This window comes from Ceratotherium simum, chromosome 6, assembly GCF_057802395.1.
Source record: "Ceratotherium simum simum isolate JZ-2026a chromosome 6, ASM5780239v1, whole genome shotgun sequence".
Taxonomy (NCBI): domain Eukaryota; kingdom Metazoa; phylum Chordata; class Mammalia; order Perissodactyla; family Rhinocerotidae; genus Ceratotherium; species Ceratotherium simum.
In genome coordinates, this window is record NC_141905.1 from 56,266,599 (window position 1) to 56,291,680 (window position 25,082).

Below are 25,082 nucleotides of genomic sequence, written 5' to 3' on the forward strand. Positions count from 1 at the left end.
CCTAGAGACTGGCCCCACCCAACAACAAGCCCTCAGGCAACTTGTGGGCCTGCATAGATTGGTGACTGGATTCTCTGCAGCCTGGCAACTGAGCCAACTTCAGTGGGGCAGGGTGTGCACAAGGAGCGGGTGGAGAGTGTGGGGCAGTGGTGGAGTGTGTGGGGCTCCCTCCATGGAGAGACTGGGTCCACCTCGGGAGGTCGGGGCGCACACACGGGGCATGACTATGTTGACCGTGTGTGTGGACCTGTGGGTGGCAGGGCTTGTCAGCTGCAGAAGACTTGTGTTTCTCAAAGACCCACATAGGGGGTTTGCCCCACCTTCCAAAGACTGAAACAATTGGGTGCTCCTGTGACTGAGGCCAGCCCCACACACCTGCAATCCTCAGAGAGCTGACAAGAGACATAAAGGCTGGAGGCTTATAGAAATTGTAAGCCCCTGAGCCTAATAACCTGCCACACTGGGGGCCTACTCACTTAAGGGAAATACTGCAACACAAATGTGGTATTAGAACTTGCAGCCAACTGTGCTGGGGCTCCCCACACCTGATAAAGAGACAGAAGGGCCCACAACAACTACAAGCAGCTGAGCATTACAACAGCTGACCAGGAGCATAACTCAGCCTACCTGGGCGCATACAGGGAGAGAAAAAAGGCCACAACAGAAGGACACACGTAGCCAACATAGGGGTCACCCCTGGAACATTGAGAACTCAGGGAAGCACACTGCAGGACTCCTAAGGCATCACTTGTATAAGGTCACCTATCCAAGAGCAGGAGACGTAGCTGACCTACCTAATATATAGACACAAGCACAGGGAGAGAGGCAAAATGAGGACAAAGGAATACATTCCAAGTAAGGGAACAGGACAAAACCCCAGAAAAGGAACTAAGTGAAACAGAAATGAGCAACCTACCTGACAGAGAGTTCAAACTAAGAGTGTTAAGGATGCTCACTGATGTGGGGAGAAGAATAGATGAGCTCAGTGAAAACGTCAACAAAGAAATGGAAGATATAAAAAAGAACCAATCAGAAATGAAGAATACGATACTGGAAATGAAAAATTCACTAGAGGGACTCAAAAGCAGAGTAGAGGATACAGAAGAACGGATCTGTGAGCTGGATGAAAGAGTAGAAGAAATTACCCAAGCTGAACAGGTAAAAGAGAAAAGAATTAAAAAGACTGAGGACAGTCTAAGGGACCTCTGGGACAACATCAAGTGCACTAACATCCATGTTATAGGTGTCCCAGAAGGAGAAGAGCGAGCCAAAGGGGCAGAGAATCTATTTCAAGAAATAATAGATGAAAACTTCCCTAAGCTAAGGAAGGAAACAGGCATCCAGGTACAGGAATCACAGAGAGCCCCAAACAAGATAAACCCAAAGAGGCCCACACCAAGACACATCATAATCAAAATGTCTAGAATTAAAGATAAAGAGGGAATCCTAAAAGCCGCCAGAGAAAGACAAGTTACATACAAAGGAAACCCCATAAGTCTATCAGCTGACTTCTCAGCAGAAACCTTACAGGCTAGAAGAGAGTGGCACGATATATTTAAAGTGCTAAAAGGAAAAAACTTACAGCCAAGAATACTCTACCCAGCAAGATTATCATTCAAAATGGAAGGAGAGATCAAAAATTTCCGAGACAAGCAAAAATTAAAGGAGTTTGTCACCAAGAAACAAGTGCTACAAGAAATGTTAAAGGGACTGATTTAAGGGGAAAAGAGAAGACCACAAATAGGAAAAATTATCTATTTCCGTGACAAGTGGGCAATGGATACAAACGCACAAAAAAGAGGTTAGATATGATATCAAAAACATAAAATGAGGGAGGAGGGGAGTTAAAGAGTAGAGCTTTCAGACAGAGGTGAAACTAAAGAGACTATCAGTTCTGTATAGAAGGAGAAAGGAACAGAGAAGGACTACTAAAACACTGAGAAAAGAAGTTAAAAAATGACAGTAAGTACATACGTATCAATAGCTACTTTAAACGTCAATGGACTAAATGCCCCAATTAAAAGGCATATAATTAACAAGACAGGAAACAACATGTGTTGGAAAGGATGTGGGGAGAAGGGAACTCTCATACACTGCTGGTGGGAGTGCAAACTGGTGCAGCCACTATGGAAAACAGTATGCAGAATCCTCAAAAAATCAAGGATAGAACTACCATATGATCCAGCTATTCCATTGCTGGGTATTTATCCAAAGAACTTGAAAATACCAATGCGTAAAGATACATGCACCTCTGTGTTCATTGCAGGGTTATTCACAATAGCCAAGACTTGGAAGCAACCTAAGTGCCCATCAAGGCACGAATGGATAAAGAAGATGTGGTATATATACACGATGGAATACTACTCAGTCATAAGAAACGATGAAATCCAACCATTTGTGACAACATGGATGGACATTCAGGGTATTATGCAAAGTGAAATAAGTCAGAGGGAGAAGGTCAAATACCGTATGATTTCCTTCATTAAGTAGTAGATAATAACAACAATAAACAAGCACGTAGAGACAGAGATTGGATTGGTGATTACCAGAAGGGAAGGTGGGAGGGAGGAGGGCGAAAGGGATAATTCGGCACATGTGTGTGCTGATGGGTTGTAATTAGTATTTTGGTGGTGAAATGATGTAATCTATGCAGAAATAGAAGTATAATGATGTACACCTGAAATTTATACAATGTTATAAACCAATGTTACTGCAATAAACAAAAAATTTAAAAATAAATACCATTACTTTCAAAACCGAAAAAAAAAAACAAACAAAAAAGACTGAAATCATATCAAGCATCTTCTCTGACCACAATGATATGAATATAAAAATCAATTTCAAGAAAATAACTGGAAAATTCACAAATATGTGGAAATTAAATAACACGCCACTGAACAACCAATGGGTCACAGAAGAAATCACAAAAGCAAGTAAAGAATACCTTGAGCAAATTGAAAATGGAAATACAACAGAACAAAACTTACAAGATGCAGGGAAAGCAATCTAAGAAGGAAGCTCATAGCAATAAATGCCTACATCAAGAAACAAGAAAGTTCTAATAAACAACCTAACTTTACACCTCAAGGACCTAGGAAAAGAAGAACAAATGAAGCCCAAAATTGGTTTGTCATAAGTTCATCAAGTCAATGCCAACTCCTAGCAACCCTGTATACAGAAGAGCAGAATCCTGCCCAATCTTTTTGCGCCATCCTCTCACCTTCTGGCACTATATCACATACTGCTCAACTGGTATTCACAGAGATTTCATGGTCAATTTTTTTGGTAGTTGGTGTCCAGGTCCTTCTTCCTAGTCTTACTCTGGAAGCTCCACTGAAACCAGTCCACTATACGTGACCCTGCTGTTGTTTGAAATACTGGTGGCATAGCTTTCAGTATCACAGCAACATGCAGCCACCACAGTATGAAAACTGAAAGACAGGCGGTATAGTTCCCTGACCAGGAAACAAACACAGGCCATGGTGGTGAGAATGCCAAATCTTAACCACCAGATTACCAGGGCTGGCTCCAAAGTTGGTAGAAGGTTGAAAATAACAAAGATAAGAACAGAAATCATTGAAATTGAGACTGACAGACAATAGAAAAGATCAATGAAACTAAAAATGGATTTTTTATGAAAGATAAACAAAATTGACAAACTTTTAAATACAGTCACCAAGAATAAAAGAGAGGATGCAAACAAATAAAATCAAAGACAAAAGAGGAGACATTATAGCTGATAGCACAGAAATGATAAGGATCATGAGAGACTACCATGAACAACCGCACACCAAAAAATTGGACACCTTAAAGAAATGGATAAATCCTTAGAAACATACAACTACCAAGACTGAATCATGAAGAAATACAGTCTGAACAAACTGACTACTAAGAAGGAAATTGAATCAGTAATTAAAAATCTCCCAAAAAATAAAAGTCCAGGACTGGATGGAATGTCTGGTGAATTCTACCAAACATTCAAAAAGGATTTAATACCTATCCTCCTCAGACTATTCCCAAATGTTAAAGAGGATGGGATGATTCCTAACTCATTCTATGAGGCCAACATTACCCTGATACCAAAACCAGACAAGGACAACACAAAAAAGGAAAATTACAGGCCAAATCACTGATGAACACAGACGCAAAAATCCACAAAAAAAAAAAATGAGTAAATTGACTGCAACAATACATTTAAAGAATCAGACACCACGATCAAGTGGTATTTATTCTGGGGATGCAGGGATGGTTCAACATCTGCAAATCAATCAATGTGATACACCACACTAACAAAATGAAGACTAAAAATCATATGATCATCTCAAGAGATGATAAAATACAAAAAACATTTGACAAAAATCAACACTTATTCATGATAAAAACTCTCAAAAATGTGGGTCTAGAGGAAACATACCTCAGCATAATAAAGGCCATATATGACAAGCTCATAGCTAATATACTCAATGATGAAATGTTGAAAACTTTTCCTCTAAGATAAGAAACAAGAAAAGGATGCTCACTTTTGCCACTTTTATTCAATATAGAAGTAGAAGTCTTAGCCAAAACAATATAGCAAGAAAAAGAAATAAAGGTATTCAAATCAGTAAAGAAGAAATAAAACAATCACTAGTTGCAGATAACATATTATAGATAGAAAACCCTAAAGACCCCACCAAAACTGTTAGAACTAATACATGAATTCAGCAAAATTCCACGATACAAAAATCCGCATTCAAATATCTGTCACGTTTCTACACACTAATCAGGAACTATCAGAAATAGAAATTAGAAAATAATCACATTTACGATGGCATCAAAAAGAATAAGTTACCTAGGAATAAATTTAATCAATGAGGTGAAAGAACTGCACACTGAAAAATATAACACATTGATGAAGAAATTGAATAAATGGAAAAATAATCTGTGCTCACAGATAGGAAGAAATAATATTGTTAAAGTATCTATATCAACGCCAATGCATCCCTATCAAGATGCCAATGGCATTTTTCACAGAAATAGAAGAAAATATCCTAAAATTTGTGTGGAACCATAAAATATTCTGAAAAGCCAAAGCAATATTAAGAAAGAAGAACAAAACTAGAAACATCATGCTTCCTGATTTCAAACTATATTACAAAGCTACAGTCATTAAAACAGTGTAGTAAATGACATAGAAACAGACACATAGATCAATGAAACATAATAGAGAGCCCGGAAATAAACCCAAGCATATATGTCAATTAGTTTACAACAAAGGAGCCAAGGATACACAACAGCGAAAGGATAGCCTCTTCAATAACTGGCATTTGGAAAACGGGACAGACACACAGAAAAGAATGAAACTGGACCACGATCTTACACCACACACATAATCAGTTCAAAATGGATTAAAGACTTGAACATTAGATCTAGACAATGGGGATAAGCTCTTTGACGTCACTCTTGGCAATGATTTTTTTTTTGGAATTTACACCAAACAGGAGGCAATGAAACTGAAAGAAAGTAGAACTACATCAAACTGAAAAACTTCTGTACACCAAAGGAAACCATCAACAGAATGAAAAGGCAACCTACTGAATGCAAGAAAATATTTGCAAATCATATTTCTGATAAGGAGTTAATATCCAAAATATATAAAGAACTCACACAACTCAATAGAAGAAAAAAAATGATTAAAAAACAAACAGAGGCTCTGAATAGACATTTTTCCAAAAAGGACAAACAAATGGGCAACAGGTACATGAAAAGGTGCTCAACATCACTAAGCATCAGGGAAATGCAAATCAAAACCACAATGAGGTATCACCCCACACCTATTAGAATGGCTCTTACCAAAAGATGAGATAACAAGTATTGGCATGGATAAGGATAAAAGAAAAATCCTTGTGTACTTTTGGTGGGAATGTAAATTGGTGCAGCCACTATGGAAAATAGTATGGAGGTTCCTTGAAAAGTTTAAAATAGAACTACTATATGATCCAGCAATTCCACTTCTGGGCATATATAGGAAGGAAACAAAGTCAGTGTCTCAAAGAGATATCTTCACTCCCGTGTTCACTGCAGGATTATTTACAATAGCAAAGACATGGAAGTAATCTAAGTGTCTGTTGGCAGATGAATGGATAAAGAAAATATGGCATATATATATACAGTGAAATATTCTTCAGCCATAAAAAAGAAATAAATCCTGCTATTTGCAACATCATGAATGAAACTTCAGGGCATTACGATAAGTGAAATAAGTCAGACAGAGAAAGACAAATATTGTATAATATTACTTATGTGTGGAATTTTAAAACTGCTGAACTCATAGAAGCAAAGAGAAGAATGGTCCTTACCAGGTCTGGGGTTGGGGGAAATGAGGACATATTGGCCAAAGGTACAAACTTCCTGTTAAAAGATGAATGAGTTCTGGGGATCTGATATATAGCATAGTGACTATAATTAACAACAGTGTATTATATACCTCAAAGTTGCTAAGAGAGTAAATATTAAATGTTCTACCACAAAAAAAGGTAATTATGTGAGATAAGGCATGTATTAACTAATCTTATGCTAATCATTTCATAATATATATGTGTATGAAATCATCACAGTGTACACTTTAAACTTACAAAATGTTATATGAGAATTTTATCTCAATAAAGCTGGAAAAATAAAAGAAAAAAATAGAGAGAGGAATAAAATATTTCTCAAGGTATTTTTAAAGCCAGCATAATTATAACACCAAAACCTGAAAAAACATTACAAAAAAAGAAAATTACAAATGAGTGAGCTAATATTAAGGTATTCTTAGACAGACAGAAGTTAAAACACTTTTATCCAACAAACCTAGAATTCAACAAATGCTACCTGTTCTAGAAATAAAGGGAAATGACATCAGATAGACAACAAATTCAAGAAAGAATAAAGAACATCAGAATGCACTAGTAGGTCAAAATAGTTTTTAAAAGTTTTAAAAATTATTTCTATTTCTACACATATATATGTTTAAGTATCCTTAAAACTATTGGCTTTTCAGAGTAAAAATAGTAACATACAGAACTAAAACATATGACAACAAGAGCACAAATGGTGCAAGCGTGTAAGTGGAAATATATTCCTGTAAATCTCAAATTTTCCGTGTAGTAATAAGATACTTTTAGCAGATACAGTGACAAGTTAAAAATACATATTGTAATCTCAAAGTCAACCACCAAAAAAAAAAAAAAAAGAATAGCAACACAAAATGAAGCAGAAGTAAAATGTCAAGAGGCATAAATATAAAGTCATCAGAGGAGATAAAATGAAACGGTACCAAACAATTGATCAAGTCAGTCAGGAAAGGATAAATATAAAAAGAAATCACAAATAAGAATCAAATGCCAGGATGATAGACAATACAAATATATAGAAATTTAAGGTAAATGTAGATGAAAGAAACTTCCCAATTAAAACAGTCTCATAATTAAAGACTATCAGACTTGATAAAAAGGAAAGAAGCAACTATATGTCGTTAAAAATTACAAGTTGAAATTAAAAGATAGAAAATGATTTACCATGCATGCTTTAACCATAAGCAAGTTGGTATGTCTTCATTAATGGCAGACAAATTAGACTTCAGGAAAAAAAGTATTACTAGAGATTAAAAGGGGTACTTCATAATGATAAAGGGATCAATTAATCAAAGTGACATTACAGGGCAAAATGTATGCATCCAGTAACAAATTTGCCAAACATGAGGCAGAATTTCACAGTGAGACCTATAGACAAATCTATTAGGCACTTTAAGTGCTTAGTACGCAATTTTTAAGTTTTTGCATTGAAATGTGCTAATTAAAGTTCTAACATCCACACTCTTCAGTGAAGCCACATTGCTCGTAGACACTTTTGTATGATGGGATCCATGGGAGGAAAAAGTTGCCCTGAAACCTGAATTGAGCTGGTAACATTCAGGCAGAAGCACAGGTAGGGTCACTGGAAGTGGAGGACTGTAACCTGGATTATAGATAATTGAAAGCACTTTGAAAACTGTAAAATACCAAAAAAAAAAAAAAAAGACAGATGACCTATAATTCTCCAGTCCATCCAGAGATAAACCTGGATTAGGGAGGTTCTTATTCAAGAACACTGACTTTCAAGATCCAGGTACTGTAGAAAACAGACTGATAACTCACAATCTCAACCCAAACTTCAACCTTGGGAGTGGAGGAATCATTCTGAAGAAAAGCATACAAACTGAAAAGACTAGAGGGCAACAATAGAACCCTGAGGAACATCAACATTTAGATGGAAGGAGGGAGAGAGAGCAGAGAATATGGGGAACAAATACGCAGAGCAATAGGAGGAAAACTAGGAGATTGTCACGTCACTGAAGTGGGAAGTGAGTATATCCATGTGGAAGACATTCTTAAGGTTACTTAATGCTGCCATGAGGCCAAGTAAAATTAATCTTGGAAACATTCATTGGATTTCATAATATGGAGGTCATTGATGGCTTTGATGAAAATGTATCACTAGAATGATACATTTCAATGGGTTTATGAATAAGAGATTGACTAGGAAATGTTTACATGACTATAATCACCTTCTACCAGAATTTTAAACCTGAGGGTATGGATAAGACAGGATTGAACAGAGAGGTCAAGAGATTTGGAGAGGTATTTTTTTTTTTTAGATGTAATAGAATTGAGCATGTCTGAATGCTAGTGGAAAGAGGCCAGTAGGGAGGGAGAAAATAAAGATAAAGAAAAAGGAAGAAATGCTTATTTGAGGAGAATCCCAGAAAAATTGAGAGGAAAGAGATCCATGCCACAGGCAGAAAGATTTACTTTAGATAAAAAGAGAGCCCTTCTCCAAAACAAAGGCACGAAAGAGAAATCAAAGTGTGGAGACGTAGCAAATTTGTAAATCTAGTGGAAGGGAACTGAACCCTTCCATTGTTTCTAATTTTCTCTGTCAGATGGAAGGCCAGGTCACCTAAGAAAAAAAGCATAGTGAAGAATTGGAAGGGGAGAATTCAGGGTTGAAAGAGTCATTGTCAAGCATGGTGGAGCAAGCTGAGTTAGGTTATAAATCAGGATTTTTGGGTAGGATTGAGGATACATCTGGGATTGGTGATAATACCAACCTGCTGGGCTGTATGGTCCTTTCCAGAAAGGATCAGTAGCTCAAGGGCAGATAGGAAGGAAGGAAATGGGTGGTTTGGACTTTCAACAAGTAAGTGAAATGGATAGTTGGGGAAGCGGGGGTTATATGATACTAGTTAACTGGTAAGAGTAATAAAACATACACTGGAAGACAGGGAAGTGGATAGCAGATTGGGCTAACGGACAGGCAGAGTGTGGCGCTATCAATGTCCGGAGACTCCTGTGGGACTGTAAGAAATATTATATTTATAAAATTGTACCAACAAACGAGAAGGAATGGAGCATGTGGTCCGAAGAGGAGATGCCTGAGTTATGATTGTGCAAGACCTGTAGAAGGTTACGCAATCTGTAATTCTACAACAGTGATAGCTGATAATCTAAGATTCCTAAGAAGGAGTATAGATGAAATATCACTCACCTTGGGAATAAGGTATTCTCTGAACTTAATGTCCTGAGTCACTGCATGGGGCAGACTGTTGGGGATGAGGTCAATGTATCTCTGGATCTCGTGAACCACAGCATCCGTATAGGGCATATGGCTCCTGTCCTGCATGCATGGGCTTCGGTGTTTGCCAACCACACGGTCAATCTCTTCCCGGACTTTTGCTGGCAAGGTAGGAATCAGAATTCACGTGAAATAGAAAAGATTTTTAATTTGATCTTCTTAATCATGGTTACATTTAGGTGGGAGATGGGGAAAAGGGAAAACTATGTATGGCTACCTCCATAAGAAAAAAAGAAACAGAATTGCAGTTTCCTGGGCAAATTGGAATCTCATTAGAGACCTAAATATATGCACATATAAAACACAATTGTACGATGAAATTCATTCTCAACTCTGATTTTCTATTTTGTACACTTTTGTTTGACAGAATGAAGGATCTGAGATCTTGAAGGCTCACTACAGACAACGTAGTTGAACCACTTTGTATATGCCGGTTTTTGTTTTAAGTATGTAAGTTCCAAGAAAGCAAGGACTACACAGTGCAGTAAATGCTTCGTAAATATAGCAATTGAATAAGATGTTTAGAACACTCAGTACATAGTAACAAGACATAGTTAACATTTATTTAGAATGCAAAATATGACAGGCATGATGCACTATTTGTTACATTACTTTCCATATCCTCAAAGTAGTTCTACATGTTGGGTATTATTTTGTGCATCTTAAAAAGAAGGAAATAGGTTTGGAAAAGTAAGTATATTTCTTAAAGAAATCCAGGTATTATGTGGTCTTTCTCATTCTCGAACCCACAATCTTAGATATTGAATAAGATTACTGCAAGTAATTTGTGTTAGCAAATTATATTGTTCTTTTATCTGCAAAGTATATCCTATTAATAATGTATAGTTTAAGTACGACTATTCATTAGTTAAAACAAACATTAGTTAAAACAAACACTATTAACTTTTTGCTATGAGAGAAAACTCTATGAATGTTAGGAAGTATTATTATCTCACTTAAATAGATGAGGGACCAAGATAAGTTACAGGTAGTCATGAGTCTGAGGTCACACTGCTACTTACTGGTAGGGTCAGACTCTGAAGCCTGTTGCTAGAATCTATAAACCACTTTTTCCAGTACCGTGTTGCTACTATGGTCAAATGGTATTTATCTACTACCTGAAGAATGTGTCTCTCTAATGGAGCACGTGAAAATTCTGTGGTTTGATAGCTATAAAGAAGAAAATTTTAGGGATTTCAGAGAAGTTTTAAACTCCACCTTCTCAGGTGAGAGGATGGAGTTTTATTTAGAAGAGACTGGTTATATAAAGTGGTTAGGAGCTACTTATAAAATCAGAATGCTCAGTAGAACAACATGGTAAGAGATGAAGATGAGAAGAAAGAAAAGGAAAATATAAATGGATATGGTGAAAGAAAAAATCCAAATGGAAAATGAAGCATGGGGAAATATGACACAAGTAGGGCATTTGCAATGTATACAAGATTTAAAGGTTTGGAGAAATATGTCATATGCTGTTTATAATCATAATCAACATAGGTCTCATAAGTGTTAGTGAAATTATTCGGCTGAAAGAGTCTTACATGAAAGAAATACAGCACCATCACATCTTACAAAATATGTGAGAAAAAGAATTTTGATGCTATGATTCTAAGCTGTACCATTTGGAAAGCATCTCCTATTTAGAATGGTTGGAGAAGGATCTTCAACGAGGTAGAGAACTCTGGTGCTGATGTCATGGAGATAAGCTTTGTGAGGTTTAATTGTACTAAAAGTGTCTTAATGTACCAGATACAGCAGTGAAGGAAATATACTCTTAGATGAGTACTCAAAAAGAAAAAGAGGAGGAAAAATGGAAATGTTGCATTTGCAAGAGAAATTATGTTTGTGAGTAAACATTTGTTTGCCCAAATTGGTATATTAAAAATAATTTTTTGTTTGTGTATAACTTCTTTTATTTGGAGAGTGGGTCCCTTATATAGAGAAAGATTGCCATTTTCTTGAGTCAATCCTTACATTGCAAATGCATTTCAGTAGGAATATCTTTTCACAGAAATACATTTATCTGCACATGGAAAGCATATCAAATGATATCTTTTTAAAGAAAGAAGGTTAATTCTTTCCAGATCCTAAGACAACTCTGCTTACTGCATCTGGCCCAACCCAAATCGAGAAGACTCCAACTTAAAAGGGAGAACAGTGACCACTGCCCTTCAAATCTCTGCTGCTGTTTAAATATTTCATTCTCTTTTTGTACTACAATTTAATTTGAATTTAATTAATCCAATGATAGGAAGATGTACTAATGATGGAAAATTTTCTTGTACATTGCCTAGGCAAGTAAAGAGCGGGATCGTCACCAGTGTTGCCTGACAACTTCTAACTGGAATTTCATCCTGCCCATCATCTGTGATCATACCTGTGACCTCAGGATGCTTCAGCAGGAGCAGGAGTCCATATCTCAGGGTGGTGCTCATTGTGTCTATCCCCGCGCTAAACACGTCCCATATGGTAGTGATCAAGTTGTCCATGGTAAATTCAGACTGTTTATTGTGTTTTTCCTAGCAACAACGTGTTAGAATCACGTGATAAATAAAAAAGCCTCAGAGATAACATAAAAAAACTCAATATAACATCATCATTTGCTCAATTTGCTTATTTGGCAAATTAAACCCATACATGAGAGAGTGCTGTAGCTGAAGGTAAAGTTAAATGAGTTGTTAGGATCCTTTCAATCAGTTACAAACTTCCAACAAGTTCTTTGATTCCTCACTTTCTCACCCACCAGAGCCAATCAGTTTTGCTATAATTTCTTTCAAACATTATTTTTATCAAGTCATCAATGCTGCTCATTGTCAATTCTAGCATCCACTGTCTGTTTTACCATGTTTAAATTTCTCATTCAAGCCTCCAGAACCACCCATCCCCAAACCGCATCACTATTCCCAACCTCATTAGTCATTACACTCAGGACATTTCCTCAATTACAATCAAGGCAATCTCTTTGAAAATTCTACGCACTTGATCACTGCACTTATCATTCCCTGGACCTATTTGGCATCTCTGTTGATCTAAGGCAGAGTCCCTCAAAATCTACCTCAACTGTGAAAATTTCCTAGTGTCTTTCCAAGGGTCTTTCTAGATGTCTATCCATTCCTGCGTTCCCTCATTTGTTACATCTCCCATTCACTGTACTTATTTTATGAAGGATAATATGTTGTCTATCATTAATTTTGAATGTGTGTGTTTGTCTGTATGTGTACTTCAATCTGCCTCCAAATAAAGAACCATCTTTAAGATGGTAAATATAAAACCTTCTAAGTTACTGTCAGTGAGAATCTAGAAATATATCAAGACACCCAATAAGGTTTTCACAAGCAATAGGCTGCACAAGCAATTAATACATCTTTAGGAAGGGGTATTTGTTTTAATATCCTAATTTCACTGGGAAGAACAAAAATAATCTAGGAATCACATCACCCACCAAGATGAAGTAGCAAATCAGTGTCACATGATACCTTTTCCATTTTAATCAGGAAGTAGTCAATAAAGTCTCGAGGGTTATTGAGGTCCAGGGATTCTTGATGTTCTCTTATTTTCTCCAAAATAAACTTTTCTTGGTTAGCAACATTTTTAAATAATGTATTATGACTTCCTGGGAGATAATGTATTAAAAAAGGGAAAGCGTTGTAGAGCTGAAGAGGAAATAATTATTTATTAATTCATTTGGCAAACTTTTACAGGCCCATATTACATATCAGATCCTTTGCTATACGCTGAGTAGATAAGATGAATAAGACAAGCTTCCTTCACTAGAACATACTTGGAATTTGAAGGCGAAGGAAGTGATAAAATGGCCAGAGTTGCAGTATGCACAGGTTACAAGGCAATTTCAAAGCCATTTAACTTCATTTCCTAACCATAGCTCTCTGAAGAAATTAAGCAGCATATCACCTCTTTCCAAATGAGGAGATGGAGTTTCAGACGTGTTAGTCAACCAGTCTAAAATATTAAACTATGATAGAGCTAGTGTTCATCCCAGTTTAACCTACACATATTTCTACAGTCACCTAAAAAGCTTGCAAGGCTCCATCCGTTTTTTGTAATGAAGAAACGGCATCAGCAAGATTAAGGACATCCCCAATGTCCTTTTACATTTTACACCTTCGGGAAAGTACACATTGCCCTTATTCATCTGGCCATTTCCGATCCTAGAGTTTACTGACTCTGCTTTAGACACTACCTTTATGACTTAATACCGTTTGTAGACACTGAAGCAATTTATTCAGGTAGCTTCTATGAAACTAGACAGAGAGGAGACATTTAGATTCTGGGTCTAGCTCATTCCTTGTCTTGGCTAGGCTACTTTGGAAAATATGTTAATATCGCTTGGTGACATTTTCCTGTTTGAAAAAATGAGAAGCAGGCTATTTGTTTTCTAGGGTCCTTCCCAGGTAGAACACATCATAACTTTATAATCCATATAGAATTTTAGTTATTAATGATTGCGCAATGTACCTTACTAACATTCTCTGACAGGGTACTATAGTAAGAAATACATTTTACATCACCATCCTCCTCATGTCTAGACATAAAAATCAGAAAAAGTTTCTAGGGAATATACCTTGCTCAATTGATGCATTATGACAGTATTTTTCTTACTATTACTATATTTCATGTTTTAAATTTCACTTTAACACATTAAATTGGTTTGATAACTCACTAATTGATTACAAATGATAGTTTGATAAGCATTACTTTAGCCATTTTGAAATAGGGCAAAGGGATGGGGTAGGCATGAACAATAGATTAGCTAGAAAATTGCTTTTCATTTAAAGAGAAAATTGAGGGGCCGGCCCCGTGGCTTAGTGGTTATGTGCGCGTGCTCCACTACTGGCGGCCTGGGTTCGGATTCCGAGCGCGCACCGACGCAGCGCTTGTCCAGCCATGCTGAGGCGGCAGCCCACATACAGCAACTAGCAGGATGTGCAACTACGACATACAACTATCTACTGGGGCTTTGAGGAGAAAAAGGGGAAAAAAGGAGGAGGATTGGCAATAGATGTTAGCTCAGGGCCAGTCTTCCTCAGCAAAAAAGAGGAGGATTGGCATGGATGTTAGCTCAGGGCTGATCTTCCTCACAAAAAATTATAATAATATTAATAATAATAATAAAGTAAAGAGAAACTTGATGTTACCTGTATCCAGGAAGTGCTTGAAATTCTGAGGTTTTCATGAATATAATTTATCATGGTTAGCAATTTCTCATCGCTGTACTCAAAACGACTCTGGAAAATAATGGAGCACATCACATTGCAAGGAGCACAGGCCAGAAGGAAAGTCGGATCACAGGGAGATGCTAAAAACAACAGAAGTTAAAAGTTAAAGCAAAATTTTCATATAAATCTATAGTTGACTGTTTAAAATAATTGAAAAATGTAGACTTCTAAGATTTTTTAGTATAAGAACTATCTGGACATGCCATCACTACTATCAACTCAACATACCTAAAATAAAATTTATTCTGTTTCTTCAAACAAAACTATCTAGTCCAGTCCAATTTATTTATTAATTTCCCCCAAGTATTCTCCTATTTACATCATCTTCCAAATAAGAGCCACAAAGTAATTCGCAATAAGGAGGTCATTTAAAAATAACTTTAAATTGTAATTGAGCTCTCATTGTGGATACTTTCTCATGATGCCCACAGGACACTGAGCAACATAATAAAAAAACCAGGAGACTTGAAATCATATTTTACAAAACAGTTGAAAAAAGTCCGATGTGCTCTCCTTGAAGAAGAGAACAATAATGAGAGAAATCGGAGTTACACTCAGATAATTGAAAAAACATGTTATAATGTTGGAAACAGGCTTCCTAAATGTAATAAGGAATATGACTCCATTTTTTGGTGTTTGGCTGCTGACTGCTTTTAAACCTCCCCTTTTCTTCTGCTCATATCTGCACAAGCTGATAAAAAAGCTCAAGTGCTCCCTCCTTTGGCACAAGCAGGAAGTTTGAACCACTCAGCCCTGGCCTGTACATGGGAACACTCACCTCCACCCCACCCCCTAACCACCATGAAAACCTCAAGCCAGTATCCTTTCCCTGCTCTCTCAAGTTGTCTTTGGATCTGCTTAGGAGCAACCCTATGCTTCACAGAAAGCCTCGTTATGTGAGTAATAAACTTTTTCATATCTGATTGGGGTGTGTGTGGCACCATCCAGCCTCTGTGAGAGGACCACTACAACACAATAATTGCAAAAGGAATAAACTTAGCAGGGATCAAAAAGTAAATATTACAAAGAAAAAAGGTTCTTCTCAACATGTGGAAGAAACTTCCAACAGTTAGAGTTATCCAGTAATGGAATGGGTTACCCCAAGAATGTGAGGTCCCCATAGCTAGGCGGAATCAAGCCAAGTCTGGGTGATCATAGGTCAGGAGCTGAGAAAAGGTCATATTCACTATGGGAAAAGAAGAATCAGTTCATAATAAGTTCTGCTTGAAATACAAATTAAGTGCATAAAATCATTTCCCAGATTATATGTATCAATCCAATATTTTTTACTTACTAACTCTTTTCCCAAATTTTATTCTAAGAAACTACTGAGAGATATGTAGTTATTAATACGAATTGTATTTTTTATGTTAAAGCAACAAAGAACTGAAAACAGTCGATCTCACCGAAAATGAAAGACTGGTCAAATAAACTATGGTACATGCAAAACAATGGAATACTGTACTATTTCATTAGTAATGTACTTGACAAACATTTAAAAACTAAACATGTGGAAATATTTATTTAATATATTAAATTTGAACATAAGGTTATGAAACAAAATACCCAGTATAAGCCTTGTGTTCTTATCTCTTCTTTGCCAGTTCGCCCACCCAATCCTAGATAATATGCATCAAAAGTACACACGATGTTCATTGATACTCTACTGCCATTTCCAGAAATTTATTCTAAGGGAGAAACCAAAATCATGCAAATATTGGTAATAATGGCATTTTTTAATATTAATATCATAAAAAAGCAAATCAACCTATCTAGACAATAATATAACATTAGTTAAAAAATACAATTAACCATATAGAGTATAGTATTATTAAGTCAATTATGTTCTTAAAAATTTTTAAATATTGAGGTTAAAAAACCATACATATCTTATGCTCCAGATCTCATACCTTCTCTGCCAAGTCTTCTGCCCACCCCTTTCTTCTCCACCCACCTCCCAGTCCTGCCTGTGCATATACACACTGAGAACATTTGTGCTACTGTAGCTCCCTGCCTCACACACATTCTCATCCAAGTGAGCTGTAATACATCCGTATGCCCTTGGTGTGAATTCTTCCACTGAAGCACCAATGCTTTTTCTCCCAAGTTTTGTTGAGATATAATTGAAACGCACTGCTGCATAAGTTTAAGGGGCACAGCACAATGACTCAGCGTATATTGTGAAATGCTTGCGATGTTTCTCAAAAAGTCACTAGAGAAATTACTTAGTTTTTCAAACTACTGTGGCCAAACCTACTAGCTGGTGACCAAAATCCATGTTCACATCTTCCTCCTGTGCACACAGATAAGCACAGTTCCCATCTCCTCTTACAGTTAGGTGTGGCCCTGTGACTGAGTTACAGCTCATGGAAGGTGAAAGAAGTTTTGTGAGCCACTGCCATGCCTGGCCTATTAAAAGCACTATTTGCTCTTTTCCTTGTTCTTTGCTCCTCCGCTACCATGCAAAGAAACAAATCCTGGGAGACACTGGATGCCATATGTTACACATCAAAGCCCTTATCAACCTGGTGCCTGAAAAAGGGGTTTTTCCCACTTCACCTCTTACTACTGTTACGTGAGCAAAAAGTAAACTTCTGTTGTACTTGAGCCATCATATCTCTCTGTAGTTTACTTGTAATAGCATTTAGTCTACCCAAATTATTACTGTTAATTACATGAAGAAATACACACCATTGGTTTTTTTTAATGCTTCCACCAGACACAAGGCTTCCTCTTGAATTCTGTCTTCAACAGTCTTCTTCCCCACCCCCATATTCCGTAAAACCATGAGGGTGAAACGCCGGGTTTTCTTCCATATTTCTCCACTGCTGAAAACTATTCCTGTCAGGAGAAAAAAATATAGAAGAATAACTTCCATCACCAAGAATTCTACCTGAGAATCTTTATCTCAGGAAATAATCACACTTAAGCAGGGATGTAAACATAGTGGTGCCAGCCTCAAGAGTTCCTACTGAGCCCTTCTTTACCTGCATCCTCTCTTAACCAATAGGTTAAATTTTCAGGTCAGACTTTTGTGCATTATAAGTGAAGTGCAGTAGAACGAACAAACGGAGTCAACTATCAAGAGAAAGAGAGATAGCACTTGTGCATTGGAAGGAAGTGGCATGAAAATCTATTCTTCAGAGAAGGGGCAAAGCTACAGCCCTTCTCATTTTAATATCCTCCTCTATGTTTTGAATCTCTTCCATAAAATATGGTCTTAACACCAAGGAAGTTCAATATCAGGCGTCCAGAGCCAAGACAAGATCAAGGTAAAAAAAGCACTCATAAGAGAATTGTCTGAAAAGATCTTAAAGAACAATGTAGAGGAGGAAATGACCCCACTCAGACTTCATCTCTTTTTGCAGGAACCCAGTGACCCACCAGAGGACGGGACAGTTGAAGGTCAGCTCCAAAAACAAATGGAAGATAGTTCAAGTGCTTAATTTAAAAAGATTTATCTAATATCCATTCCAATAGATACTTACCATGTATTTCTCCATGATCCTCTTTACAGAGCGTATTTGTATTTTATGCTCTATATTCTACAGGATTCAAATATTTCTTATGCTTTTTTAGAAGAATAGAAGATTGAAGGCAAGGTTGGAAATATTCCAAACCTGTGGAGGTTCCATGCATACCATGTATGCAAGCTTCCTAAAATAGTCTTTTGGCAACCATGGCTCAGGACAGAAAGCAAAATGTTTGGTGAATAAGATAAGTTGGTCATTTGCCTTTCTTTTTTTTTCTTTCTGTCTCATTTTCATTATCTTAACTGGCTACAATTTAAAATGAACATGGCTTAATCACAAATAGAACATTAGTGGGTAAATGGTTTGCTTTCATTGCATTTAACGTTTCATAGGGATGTTGTGCCACCATCATATTTTTAAATATGGAAATGATCCTATAGAGAAAACTTTGGCAATTAGGATGTTTTCATAAATTTCCATAAATACTTATAATTTCTCAATTCTTTACCTTATTTGAAGTCCCCGCAACTTACACACACACATATTCCTCAAAGGGAAGCATACCTAATCCCTGGGTCATTTTGTCAAACATTGGGAAACTGCCTCTGCCAGAAAACTCCTCACGCTGGTCAATCAGGGCTTCCTTCACCGCTTCATATCCATGCAACACCACAGTGGGCTTCATGCCAAAATACACGGTGAACACAGGACCATAATCTTCTGCTAGCTGGAAAAGGAACAGGAGATGCAAGAATAATGAGCATTTCAAACATAAAAAATGTAAATAAGTGAAGGAAATATCTATAATCTTACCAAAGAGACGTTTTAATATTCACTCACCCATTATAGAAGATTTCCACTCCTAGACCCAGTAATTTAATAAGAAATCACCTTTCTTAAATGGTAATTATCATTATATTATTAGTAATGTTGCTATTGTTATTATCATCATCACTAGCTCTCCTTTCTTCAGCTCCTACTATGTGACATGCAATATCATGGATTTTATCATATTATTTTAATAACTTTTATTCTGCCAAACCTATAATCGCACCAAATTTTCCTTCCTTCCTGTAGTTACAATAAATGAAATGTTTCTCCTCCTGTTTAAGGGAAATTCCTCCATCTTACCCTGTATATAGACTAGTACTCATCCCTCACTACCCACTTTCCACATCTTTTTAGCACCAGAGACCTCCAAGTTTTAATAATACATAAGGACATGTCAATGTGGTCACATACATTTCCCAGTGTCCCTGTGTGGTCATGTCACTTAGCTTCCATGAACTGATGTTAGCAGAAGTGATGTGTGCTAATCCTAGACTTGCATAAATGGTAATTGCATTGCCCCCATTTCTCCCCCTACCCATGGGTTGAAATGACAGCATGAAGATGGCCTCACTGTGACTAAGCAAATGAGAACAGAAACTAGGGGCACAGGCTGGTAAACTGCAACACTCAGAAAAACTGGTTCTCTGAATGACCTGTTGGAAGAGAGGCAGCCCACCAGCACCTACCTCTATATCATTATGTGAGATAGAAACCACCTCTTTTCTTTAAGCCATTGTGCTAATGGGATCTTTCTACTACGGCAGCTTTTTTGCCTTCAAAATTATATAGGACTTATACTGTTTTCACCTGTCCAATGTTTGAGTCCTTCTGTTACCTTACAATTCATTCTCCGTAAAGCAATCAGTGACCTTTTCACAAGGCACATGTTAATGTGACAGTCCTTTAGGCATGTTAATGGCATCACATTGATCTTATACTAAAGACAAACATTCCTAAATCATTTTAAGATCTGCATGCTCTGGCTCTTGTTTCCCTCTCCAATCTCCAGTTTTTACTTACTCTTTGGGCTTCAACCAAATTGGTCCTCTTTCAGAGACTCCAACAAGTAATTCTCCTCTAGATAAAAAAACCCTGAAACCTACTTTTACCTGCATTTTGTTTGGTTCATGCTTAATCATTCTTTAGATCTCAGCTCCATCTTTACTTTCTCAGAGAAAATTTTGCTGACTGCTCTTCTCAATCCTATTCCTGCAAGCTACATAACTTCTTTCTACCATGTCACTGTCACATGGTTTGTAATCATATACTTATTTCCACGACTGTTTCATAAATACACGCCTTCACTTTATAGGGTAAGTTCCATAATTACAGGGTCTTTTTTCTCATCCACCATTGAAACTCTGCAGCATTTAACATAGCGCCTAATGCAAATGAGACAGAATAGGGATGGGACTCTGCCCCTCACCCTTTGCCACCAGATCCCGCACCTCCCAGCTCAGCTATTTTGGGAGTCGAGATAAGCTACCTTCCAACCACAAAACTTCCCCGATGCAATCAACCCCGACTCTGCAGGTGCGCAAAGCCTGGAGAGGACCGCTAAATGATCTTCTTGGGGTGGCGGTGGTGAGCAACTCTGCCATGCTAGACCTATCGGGCAGGCGCAAGGACCGCAATGAGGGGGCAACTGCACCCGCAGTTGACACAATCAGGAAGAGGGAAGCAGAATGCCTCTGGAGGTAGAGAATCATGACACCAGTCCACTCCCTTCACCCCATAAAAGACTCAGGACGGCTCACTTCAGGGAACCAGATAGAGAACCACTTCTCCTCTGCTGTCTCCCTTGTGCTCATGCATAATCCCCCAGTAAAATCTTGTCTGAGACTTTGGTTTGGCATCTAGTCAATTTCCTTTACATAGAAAGCCTAAGATCCTAGGGTCAGTATCATTCTTATCTACCACGAAGGGACCCCACCAGGACGTTTCCCCAGAAGGGACCCTGAGGGGCTGACATGACTGCTGGACACGATTCCTTCACAGCTGATGAGTGGCCACCTGAACCTTTGTTTCAGCATCATTGCAATGAGTGAGTCTTCCTCTGGCCTGCCGGGGGTCGCCCCTTGCATACTCTCAGACAATGTTTTCTTCTTTCCTTTATTCTGTCTCTCCTTCTTTTCTCTTTGTCCTGGTATCATTGGTAAGAGCCACCTGAATAGACATCTGTGAATGATGAACTGAAACGGTGGGCTCCCCAAGCCTGATCAACATGGTGGGTCATGAGCTGGATGCACCTCCCCACTAGCCCTTTGTAGGCTTGGAGGCCTTTCAGGTGGTGGGCGGGTTGCACCTCTCCACCAACTTCGGTATTCTGGAATAGGAAGCCTTCCTTGGTATTCTGGCTAACCAGTGTCTTGTCAGTTTGTTTGATACTCCTCAGGATTTTTCCACCCTATGCTCCCACGCTGGGGAAGAATTGTCTAATCTCTTCTGTCATATTTCTGACCACTCCTGTAGACCAGAAGGATCCCATTGCTGCCTGTGTGAAAAATGGTTAAATCATACGTGGGTTTGGGCCCTCTACAGCCTGAAATGCCAGTCTTCTCACTCTTTATTTGTCTTGTAAACACCTTGTCTCTTGTTTCTCAGTCGAGAGGGAATTCGGTCTTGATATAAGTAGGACCTGGTCTTGGTGTAAGGTAGAGGAAATCAAAAGGACTATTGAGGTTCAGTCCCAGTGGTCCTCGAATCTGCCTCCCTCTCTGCCCTTGTCTGTCTTTCCTTCCTCTGTTGTTTCTATTCACGTGCCATTTGGGATCTAGAATGGTCTTATACCCATATAGACCATCCATCCTGAGGTTTACATCCAGCCTCAGGATCTCTGATTATAGGACATAAGATTTATCAATGACCTAAACATGGGAAATGCCATCTATGATGTCCCAAAGAACTCCCCCTTGGGATGTATCATTTCTAATTGAGACCAAGTCAAATTATATAGTGTTAAAAAGAAAAAGCTGATATTCTATTGTAACGTTGCCTAGCCCCAATATGAGCTAGGGGACCAAGAACTTTGGCCTGAAAACTTCGGTTCCCTCAGCTACAATACCATCTTTCAGTACGACCTGTTTTGTAAATGGGAAGGGAAATGGAGGAGATCCCCTATGTGTAGGCCATTATGAAACTATGCCAAGATCCAAAGCTGAGAGAGTCTTGCTGGGTGGCCTCGATTTCTAGACGTCCCCACCCTCGCCCCACAAGGAATCCAAACCAGGCTTGCTAAATGATCCCCTTTTTCAGCTAACTTACCCCAGTGCAGCCCAATCCCTGTGTCTTCCTCTGCCCCTGGGCCCCCACATTTTCCCTGCCAAGGCCCCAAGGGAATGGTGCCCCCAGTGCCGTCTCAGATGGGATTATGATCAGGTACCAAGCTGTCAACCTCCTTTGCCTCACTGACAGCCCAGGGTTGTTTTCATCTCTGGGAGGTAGCAGATCGGAATGGGGGAATTACCAGGGTACATGTTCCTTTTCCCGTGGGGAATCTGGGCTGTGCAAAGAAAAGTTTGGTATACCTTGAGAAGATCCAGATAAATTCTGGAACAAATTTGTTAGACTGAGTCTGACATTATCACTAACCTGACAGGACATTACTGTCATCTTGGCCCACTGTTGCACCTCTGAGGAAAAGGACCACATACAAATGAAGGCTAGAGAATATGCTGACAGTTTAATGGCCACAAACCCCATGCCACTATGTCTTTCAGGCAGAGAGGATGCAGTCCCTGGGCAAGATCCTCACTGGGCTTATGAGGAACTGTTGACGGGGCTAGTATGGGACACTATGTTACCTGCTTGGCAGAAGGGATGAAAAAGTGTATAATAAAGCCTGGAAATTATAATCAGGTGAGGGAAGTTACTCAGAAAAGAGACAAGAACCCAGTGGTTTTCCTAAGTTGAATAATGGAGGCTTTTAGAAAATATACCAACTCTGACCCAGAGTTGGCAGAGGAAAGAGCTTTGCTTGCCATGCACTTCATTATCTGGTCCGTCTCGGACATTAGAAGGAAGTTACAAAAATTGGAGGCAGGACCCCAGACCCCACTGTCAACCTTGGTGGAGGAGGCCTTCAAGGTCTATAACAATAGGGACAGAGCAGAGGAGGCTAATAAAGATAGGATATTGGTTAAGAAAACACAGCTTTTGGTTGCCGTGATTCATCAACCACCTAAGGGTGACCCCAGGAGGCCCAGAAGACCAGACAATTGAAGGGAGAGATGCAGCCTCAGGTGGAACCAATGTGCACACTGCAGGAGGGAAGGATGCTGGAAAGAGGAATGTCCCAATCGTCCTCAAGCAGGACGACCAAGGGGCTGTCTTGGTCAACCTCCCCTCTGTGCCAGCCTCTCAAATGAGAGGCAAGCACTCAATGATTGATGAGGCGGGAGAGTCCACCTGGCTCCAACATCAACTTGCTCCATCACCATCACCCCAGGGGAGCCTGGGATCACGTAGGAAGACTGAGTTCTTTGTGGACAGTGGAGCCACCTACTCTGTCCTGACCAAGCCTATCTGCTGCATCTCCAATTGTGACTGCATGGTAACGGGGATAGACAGATGGCCAAGGGCAAACAGTTAACTTTCCCCCTTACTTGCAAGGCCAGGTCCACTGCCATCACCTACTCATTCCTCTATGGCCCCGAATGCTCCATCCTTTTGCTAGGTAGAGACTTATTAACCAAATTAGGAGCCACTGTTTCTCTAGAGAAGGACAGAATTCAGGTTCTACCCATTTCCCTTATCTCAAAGAGCTTGCAAACTCTCCAGGGACTATCTAGCCCATCACTAATTCCTAGGACTGAAGGAAAAAAAAATGAAAAAGAAAAGATAAGTGGCCATGAGTGCACCCTCGCCAAAAATCCAGCAACTTGAGTGTCTTCTCCACAATTATTAGCAAAAAGGCTTAAAACAAAATTTGGATTCATAACCAGGAAGCCTTGAATTACTCTACTTGATTCATGGCAGTAATTTTAAAACAATAGCTGTGGAGTCTCTGTGTATGTGTGCCTATATGTATGTTATACATGTGTGATATTTTATCTCCAGAAGGTATAATTTCTAAAGAGCTCTATTCAATTGGCTTAATGTAAGCAGTTATATTAATTATTTTTAAATATAATAGAAACTCACCCAAATGTCTTTCAAGTTAACATGATATAAATTAATCTTTGGTAACTAAAATTTTATTTAAGATTGTTGGTTTGATTAAAATGGACATGTCCTCAGTCATCAGCATTGGATATCATGCAGACATGCAGTCTTTATTCTACATTTATTGGTCAAATAAGCTGATGTTATATCTATTACAAATCTGGATAGCAAAAACAATAACTTAAGATTATAGCCAAATTTGTCAAGTGTCTCATGAAGTTTTAGGCAATCTAAATAATTATTGGGAATGAGTAAACTAAATAGATGTGAAAAAGATGAAAGTGTCGGGTGACTTTTTATGTGTTAAGGCGTTTGTATTTATTATCACTTCCAAAATCTCTCTGGTAACTTGAAACTTTGAAGTTTCGCTAGGTGAAATTAAATGATCAAATATCCATTGAATATCTGGGTCATTTTTCAAATAAGATAAAATACTGAAATATTATCGATAAACATGATTAAGTTTATCTACTTTTGGTTTCTTATTACAAAGAAACTAAAAGATGTTTGGGTCTATCTGTAAACATGTCTTGTATTTTATTAAAAGATTGTACTGTGAAGTAACATATGTCTAGAAATTATGAGAAGTATTTAGAATGCTAATGTAAAAGAAAATTCTTAGTTGCTTACTTCTTAGTTTTCACTACAAATAAAGATCTATAAGAGTCAAGAATTCTAATTAATATATGTGATTAAAGCTACTAAAATTTAATAAGGAAAACATCTTTGTATTCAAGGAAAGTAA

The 25,082-nt window shown here is 38.2% G+C and overlaps 1 protein-coding gene across 3 annotated transcripts in view; it reads right to left on the minus strand.

Annotated features, from left to right (window-relative positions):
* The window catches only part of LOC101405669 (cytochrome P450 2C21-like), a 42,514-nt gene that overhangs the window by 13,323 nt on the left and 4,109 nt on the right, over positions 1-25,082 (minus strand). For 2 of the 3 annotated variants that reach the window (XM_087432311.1, XM_087432309.1), the window contains exons 2-7: positions 18,908-19,070; positions 17,562-17,711; positions 14,790-14,950; positions 13,110-13,286; positions 12,011-12,152; positions 9,547-9,734 (exon numbers count right to left, since the gene is read on the minus strand). In XM_087432311.1, coding sequence (XP_087288437.1) covers positions 9,547-9,734; positions 12,011-12,152; positions 13,110-13,286; positions 14,790-14,950; positions 17,562-17,711; positions 18,908-19,070 — 981 coding nt within the window. Of the gene's footprint in view, positions 1-9,546; positions 9,735-12,010; positions 12,153-13,109; positions 13,287-14,789; positions 14,951-17,561; positions 17,712-18,907; positions 19,071-25,082 lie in introns of those variants that run through there. The other variant, XM_087432312.1, reaches the window with a different exon arrangement.